General features: G+C 31.5%; 1 protein-coding gene across 1 annotated transcript in view; it reads right to left on the bottom strand.

Annotated features, from left to right (window-relative positions):
• The window catches only part of LOC148308997 (uncharacterized), a 27,714-nt gene extending 20,016 nt beyond the window's left edge, over nucleotides 1-7,698 (bottom strand). Inside the window, exons 1-2 of the mRNA XM_088260818.1 lie at nucleotides 7,573-7,698; nucleotides 1-73 (exon numbers count right to left, since the gene is read on the bottom strand). The exon at nucleotides 1-73 is cut by the window's left edge and continues 133 nt beyond it. Coding sequence (XP_088116944.1) covers nucleotides 1-73; nucleotides 7,573-7,621 — 122 coding nt within the window. The 5' untranslated portion in view covers nucleotides 7,622-7,698. The remainder of the gene's footprint in view (nucleotides 74-7,572) is intronic.
• Between the last annotated feature and the right edge of the window lie 263 nt (nucleotides 7,699-7,961).

The following is a 7,961-nucleotide window of genomic DNA, read 5'->3' as shown; positions in this document are numbered from 1 at the left end:
TCCAGCAGAGCGGAGTCTCCTCTCATCCTGTACCGCGGCACCACCAACTGCACGATCTTCAGTCCGTTGTTCCCTGTAACAATCATTTCGTTTAAGTCCATATTTTTGCTGGCAAATCAAGGTTTTGTGCACATAGGAGTTTAATATATCGGTAGTGTAATGGCAAAGGGGTATATCTGTCAATTTTTTCATTTTCTAAGTTTGTTCCACAAAATGTCTAAAATAGTGTATTCTATAATCTGACAAAATGATATAGCTGTAGTTGCAATACTTATTTAGTTTTATTAATAAGTACATATAAAAATACATAAAACAAATGAGTTATTTAATTTAACAAGTTTGTTTTTACTCTCCTGCAAAACTTGGTCTGAGACAGATATACCCCTTTGCCTTTACACTACCGTTATACAGGTGACACAAAATTAACCGTTAGACCAGTGATTCCCAAAGTGGTCTATATCGACCCCAGGGGTCTACGACAACTTGCAAGGGGTCTATGTGGGTCCATGACAGAAATGGGGGTCAACGACGTACAAGTTTTGGCGCGGTACTCAAAATTCTAACTATAATTTCTCTGGACAGAGTATTGATATCGTAGTGAATTTTGGCTAAATCTTCATAGGATTGAAATCTGTGGGAGCTTTGCTAATCTCGGCGGCCACTATCAGTTTGTATCAGTTTCATTTTATTTTGAGTTTTGAAAGCATTAACTTTGCGGATATATTATTTATATATTATTTTTAGAAATAAGAAGACTTTGTTTTTTGATCCACTCACATTTTTATTGACAACCAACTAGTTTTGGCAACAACCTGTTGCCCTCTTCAGGGTTTGTTTAATGACTAAACATGATTTGTCGCTCACTCCTTTCAAGAACATCATAAATTAAAAATCGTCAATTTTTAGTTGTGCATGTTTTCGGGATGCTCAGAAAATGTACTATATCCCAGCAAAAGAGCCATATTTTTAACTTAATATTTACCCGATACAGGGCAGAAAGTGTTGTTTTTGCATTTTGAAGAAAAGGTATTGTTTAATTATTTTTTTAAAATACTAAATATTTTTCAAATGGAGAAAAAACCTTCAGGTTTTACCTAAAAAGATTTATTGCACAGTAAAAAGTTCGATAAGTGGCTTGATATTTATTTTTAATACATTGTATTATATATTACAACTTTAAAAAGGCTCTCCTGAAAAATCAAGTTTTTTGATTTATGACGTTCTTGAAAGGAGTGAACGATGTGTCGCCTACTTTCAAAATCCACCAGATCCATGTAAGTCGATTTTATTAAAAAATGCAAAATTCTCCGGGTAACATTTATATTTCAAAGATTTGTCTATCTTTAGGTAAAATATTATGAAATAGAGAATTTTCCCATTTTTTTGTTTTTTTTTTTTATATTGAAAAAAAAACACGAGACACAAACCGATAATGACGTCATATTAATTTTTGACCGATTCCCGCTCTCTGATTGGCCAATATGGGTCAGAAGGCAAGTTTCATGAATAAAGCGGAATTTGAAATTCAACGCTGTTTTTAAGTATTTTTAGCAGGGTTTTCAATTATATAAATATTTTAAACAAAAAATCCACAATTGGCATTCCGATACAGTAATTATATTAAAATCTTATAAAATTGGATCTGACGGATTTTAAACTTAGGCGACACAATTAGTATTTAAAGACATAGAAGTTACTGTAAGGGTTTGAAGTATGATTTTAATATAATTTTATTACTGAAATATATTTTTTTTTAATTTTTTGACATATCACGGTATAAGTTCATTATATCAAGGTTTTGTTTTTATGAAATGTACGAAAATGGTACATTTCTGGTTTGATCATTCACTCTCCTTTCTATATCTTTATCCATATTTCCACCCCTATCAAACATACTTCCCAAGTATAGTAAGTGAAACTTCTTTAAAAAACAATGAAAAAATAGCGAGATTATTAAGCTTGTAACACTACAACGTTTCATTTCAAGTTAAGACACCTTTAACGTTTTATTAATTGATTCGGCAGTCACTTTGTGGTAAAATCTATCCATTTTTAATTGATGTTTTGCTTTACCACTATTTCTTAAAATCTACTGTGACATGTCGCTCACTCCTTTCAAGAACGTCATAAATCAAAAAATTGATTTTTCAGGAGAACGTTTTTAAAGTTTCAAAATATAATACAATGTATTAAAAATAAATATCATGCCACTTATTGAGCTTTTTACTGTGCAACAGATCTTTTTAGGTAAAACCTGAAGGTTTTTTCTCCATTTGAAAAATATTCAGTATGGTTAAAAAAATAGTTAAACAATACCTTTTCTTCAAAATGCAAAAACAACACTTTCTGCCCTGTGGCGGGTAAATATTAAGTTAAAAATATGCCTCTTTTGCTGGGATATAGTACATTTTCTGGGCATATCGAAAACATGCATAACTGAAAATTGACGATTTTTGATTTATGACGTTTTTGAAAGGAGTGAGCGATGTGTTTTGATGCATTCCGCATCATTTTTAAACATTAATACCAAAAGCCATAAACTGCAACATTTTGAAACAACAGAAATTCATAAAAAAATATAAATAACAATAAACTCATAATTAATAATATGACAAGTAAAGTTAAAGTTACAAATATAGGGCAAGTCATGAATAATTTAGAAAATTTAGAAATACATAAAAATTTTAATTCAGATAAAACAATAATTAATAATATACTGTTTCAAAATACGTCACCATTATTATCAATGTTTCCTTTTACAAAAATTGTTGTTCCTTAACCCCCCTCCCTATATTTATTAACCTATATATACACCTAAATATATTTTTATTCGTTAGTTTTAATATGTACCAGAAGATGAAAACAATTGTCGTTTTTGAAACTAGTCGTAAATAAAAATAAAATTCGATAAAGTGGATTATTCAAGTGTTTAATTTTAATAAAATAATATGACAATAACTGAAGCCTCCCTCCCCCCTTTTGTCTATGTTCTCACTGATAAGAAATAAAAAAATAAAAAATAAAAATAAGAAACAGCTACTACCCCCTCTTCAACCTTCAACGTCCCAAGGACCCAACTCTAAAATTTAGAATTAGCTTCACATACGGTGTTTGAGAATGATGCAGAATGCATCGAAACACGTGTCACAGTAGATTTCAAGAAAGTGAGAAAAGAAGAAAAAACATTAATTATAACATTTTTTCTTTTTTTTTGACATCTCATCAAAGATAAAGAAGAATATGGAAGTCTGGGCATTTACGGGGCTGAAGACCGTCATAGGCTGGTTTAAGTGATCACTTTACACACGTGTAACATTCACCAATTCTACCCGTTATTGACAACCACACTACTCAAATTCTTGCACGTTCTATATTTATGAACCAATTTTGAAACATTCTTCAATCAATAAAACATCACTAGAGACATCTATTGGTGAGATGAAAATAATATGAAAATAACTCCTGTAATTGGAGATAATCCAGATTTTGTGAACAAGTATTTGTCACACTCAAAATGTTGTAAATTAATCATAACATTTTAATTATCCCCAAGTCACCCTTACATTCCTTGCTAATATATTATTTTTTTATCTGTCATACACATTTATCAAGGGATCGTATTTCGAAGGCGTTCACCCTGCTTTCTTCCTCCTTTTGCCATGTTTCACCTCCATACATCAGTGTTGGTGCCAGCACGTGATTCTAATCTGATTTTAAATACGTAGTTGGGGTAACTCCATACCTTGATTATCGCGCAAGGGGCCATTTAAAATAGAACATTGTTGAAATTTCAATAGAAGCAAAGCATAAACTGAAAATAATTATTGAAGTTTATTCCCCATCCAAAAACTGGTTGAAAATAGGGATCTTCTGGCACATTGTTCCGCAAAGTGTGTGCCGTGGCACACTGGTGTGTCGCGAGCCGGATACAGGTGTGCCGCAATCTAATTCAATATATTTGACATTTGACATTTTTTCATTATGTATTTCATATAATACACATAATTCACAATTTATATAATACGCAATGACAAATTATTTTTCATAATGTTATCTATTTTTGAAAATGTAGAATATACATAATAATTATTGGGTAGGGGAAGGGGGGGCTAGTTGTTACAAAAAAATTAAAAGCTAAATATCTGGTAACTGTTTATTTTGAGATACATAATATTGATTATATCGTAATGTACATATATTAATATATATAATAAAACAATTAAAATATGTACCAACAAAGTCCACAAAAATAATTATAGCATATTTAAAACATTTCAAAAATTGTAACAACTTGCCCCTGTGTGGGGCAAGTTGTTACAAGGCGGGGGCATGTTGTTACGAACTAAAACAATGATAAAACAAATATTTAATTGTTAACAACAATATGTAGAATATATATAATAACATGTACAATTAAGTTTTTAATATTTAATCGCTTAAATCTCTGTCCGAATCACAATTTGGGTATGTAAAATTAACTTTATCGCCACGAATGCAGGAAATGTGAGCCCATTTAATGCATGTGATGCTCTGGATCCATTCCTGTCCAGGTTTAGAGCAATCAAAACTCTTCGTGCATACCAAACACAAGCATTCTTTATGTTCTGAGTCGGAAGAAGAATCCAACACTTGCTTCTTCTTCAGTTTTTTCGGCTGTTTTATCGAAATGTTTTTTAAAATTGATTTAGCGGCCTGTTTTCAACTAATATTTTGTTACTGTATTATTATCATTCCAATTATTGGGATCTGGAATTCGATTTTTAAAAGCACATTCAAATGCTAACTTCTTTGCATCAGTAGTTGATAGGCCATGAAATATTGAAAAATGTATGCTGTAAGCTCCTTTTCCTGATCGACCGAAAATATTTGGCTGAAGTTTGTTGTAACCCACAAATTTAGCTGTGGTTGGACTATTCTCTTGACGTTTTATGTAATGAAGTAACGTCATAAAATTCACTTTGTATACTTCAGCAACTCTTCGAATAGATATTTTTTCTGTTATTTCTTTAGCTGCTCTTTTGTAGGTCTCCTCGGAAATTTCACTTCTACAGGTTTTTTTATATGTCCGTACCATTGTTGTATAAATTCTAGAACAATAATAATAAATAGTTTTATATAGGGAAACGTTGTGGGCTTAGTTGCTACAGTAACAACTTGCCCCCACATCGTTGTAACAACTAGCCCCTCTCACCCAAAATTATTATATTAAGTTATAACACTAACACGGAAAGTGTTATTGTTTTGATATATTATCTGAATGTAAGCAGAGACATGTAGAGTTTTACTAATTTACTTTGAATCGACTTACCTCTTATAGTTGGAGAACAATTAAACTTCAAAATCAATCAACGAAAGTTACTTTCAGATCGAAAAACACTATTATCGGTTTTATTTGAATTTCGCACGACCGGCAAGAGCGATATTCCGTCGAGCACTGCGGACATGATACCTAGACATGCTGTGCGACACGTACCCCACAGAACCTAGTGGTTGGGGAGTTATTTAGAATGTAACAACTTGCCCCTGTAATAACTAGCCCCGCCTTCCCCTATAGAATTTTAGTGTGTCCAAATAGTTCTGTTCTAGCATAATATGCTAGAACATGCATATGCACATATTATGTGGGCATTTGCTTTACTCACATTTTGAGGGTGTCCAAATACTTGTTCACACATCTGGGGTTTCGCCACGAAAGGGACAGTAAATATATTTAATTTTGTACTTGTAATTATATTAAATTGTGAAATGCATTTTTTTAAATTCACAACTTAATGACCAACCGCCGACATGTTTAGGCTGACCCAAAATTATTTACAACATTTTGAGTGTGTCCAAATACTTGTTCGCAAATCTGGATTATCTCCAATTAGGAGTTATTTTCTATATTGTGTTTTTAAATTAGTGAACAAGTATTCGGACACACTCAAAATGTGATAAATAAATTAGCTGGTCTAATTACAAGCTAAAAAAGATAAAAATTATATTTTCTAGCGTTTCTCGAGTATGTGAAAACAATCCAGGATTCGGACCTCACATACAAATGAAAGAGTTTCTTCTTAATAAAAAGCTTCTCTCATCTCACCATAGATGTATCTAGTGAAATTCTAGCGAAGTCAAACACCGTGTTTCGAGTTTGATCAATATATCTAGATGTTTCAAGAATTTGAGTCAATCATGGGTAGAATTGGACCATAGATATCAATAAATAGAGCCGCCAATAATTTAGCAATGTTACCAATATTAAAATAACTCTATTGTTTCTGTGACGTTATTCATTGCCAACTTAAGAAAATAACGTTTTTTCGAAGGCGAATTTTGCAAAAGAAAATGATGAATAAAAATATTAATAATATCGGCTGTTATAAACACAACGAGCCTAAAACAATCCTTTATGGGTAAAATTATGTTAAATTAGATATTCCTCCCGTCTGACAAAGATCCATTATGAAAACCAAAATTTAATGTTCTCATTTACTGTGCGATTTGAGTTGCAAATAAAATGGCTAGATGGCAGCACCCTTGCAAAGTAAAGTTGTGTGTGCTCGCCTCACAACAGCGGTCAAGATATCTTTGATTCTATATCATCCTGCTTAGAACAATTGGAAATATCATGGGAGTTATGTGTAGGAATTCGTACAGACGGTGCTCTATCAATGGTGGGTTCACTGATATGATTTGTGAACCTTGGCTTAGCAATTTGGATGAAGAAATGAGAGTAGCCATATCAAATATCAGACCTAATATCGCTGAAATTTGTAAAAGCTGACAAGCTCAGTTGTCACATTAAATAATTTTAAAAGAGTAAAGGTTTTTTTTGTTAGAGGTTTGGTTTTTAAACTTGCAAAATTAATTCTACAGACTATAATTTGACAGTTGACGGTTGGTTTGTGGTGTGAAATGAGAGTAGCTATATCAAATATCAGACGCTGAAATTTGTAAAAGCCGACAAGCTCAGGTGTCACATTAAATAATTTTTAAAATACACCAAAATATAAATATATGGAATATTTATGTTTTTATGTATTTTTTAAATGAATGTAATTTTTAACTTGTTTGTAATAAAACAATCAGTTTTATTTTTAGCAAAATTTTTGTTTGTATGTTTTTTGGATCGTTTGTTTTGGTGAACCGCGAACTTTCCTCATGATCGAAAGTGTTCCCTGACTTTAAAAAAAGGTTCAGAACCACTGCTCTCGACTGTTGACATTTTTATTTTGATTTCCTGTTTTTTTTTTCACTTACTTTTACAAATTACTCTAATTATTTAATTTATATATCGTGGGTATACTGGTAAAAAACGTTATCTGGAAAAATGCTTTGTTGAATTATTGATGCATATTATAAAGTTTTATACGTTTTACAAACTGGCAAAATAAACTAAGTAGTTTTGAAATATCATATACTCGTCTATGTAGTTTTAAAAGAAAGTTCAAATTTAAGTTATAGTGGGTATTTTATTCAGTCTAAAAGCTTTAAATAACAGGGATATTCAAACAGGGATTTTAGAGTTAACGTTTTTTGCCAGTATACCCACAATATATTATGAACTTAATTAAAATTTAAATATATTACCTCGTAAGAGAATAAAAAACACGGCCATGAACCATTTAAGTCCTCCCATTGTACGCTAATAAAGTCACTGCACTTTGTAAATACAATTTATTCACTGTAAACTATTTTCTTCACTTTTAAATACACTTTTTTGAACTTTAAATATCTCGTTTATTTTCCGTGGTAATCGTTTAGTGATTTTATTTGGTTTTAACATCGAACAAAGGGTTGATATAATTTAAATATTCCTTTATAAAATAAAAACAACCGTTTTTAACCACTTTTTATTAGTACATTTATTCTCCAACCGGTTTCGTCAGGAACCTTGTCATCATCATGGTTAAACTTGTACTCATCACCAGGGTGAAGCCTGATGATGACAAGGTTCTTGTCGAAACCGGTTGGGGAAT

Source organism: Brachycentrus maculatus, unplaced genomic scaffold (assembly GCF_059751285.1).
Source record: "Brachycentrus maculatus isolate JH-2025_06_01 unplaced genomic scaffold, ASM5975128v1 h1tg000142l, whole genome shotgun sequence".
Taxonomy (NCBI): Eukaryota; Metazoa; Arthropoda; class Insecta; order Trichoptera; family Brachycentridae; genus Brachycentrus; species Brachycentrus maculatus.
This window is presented reverse-complemented; position numbering and strand designations above follow the sequence as displayed.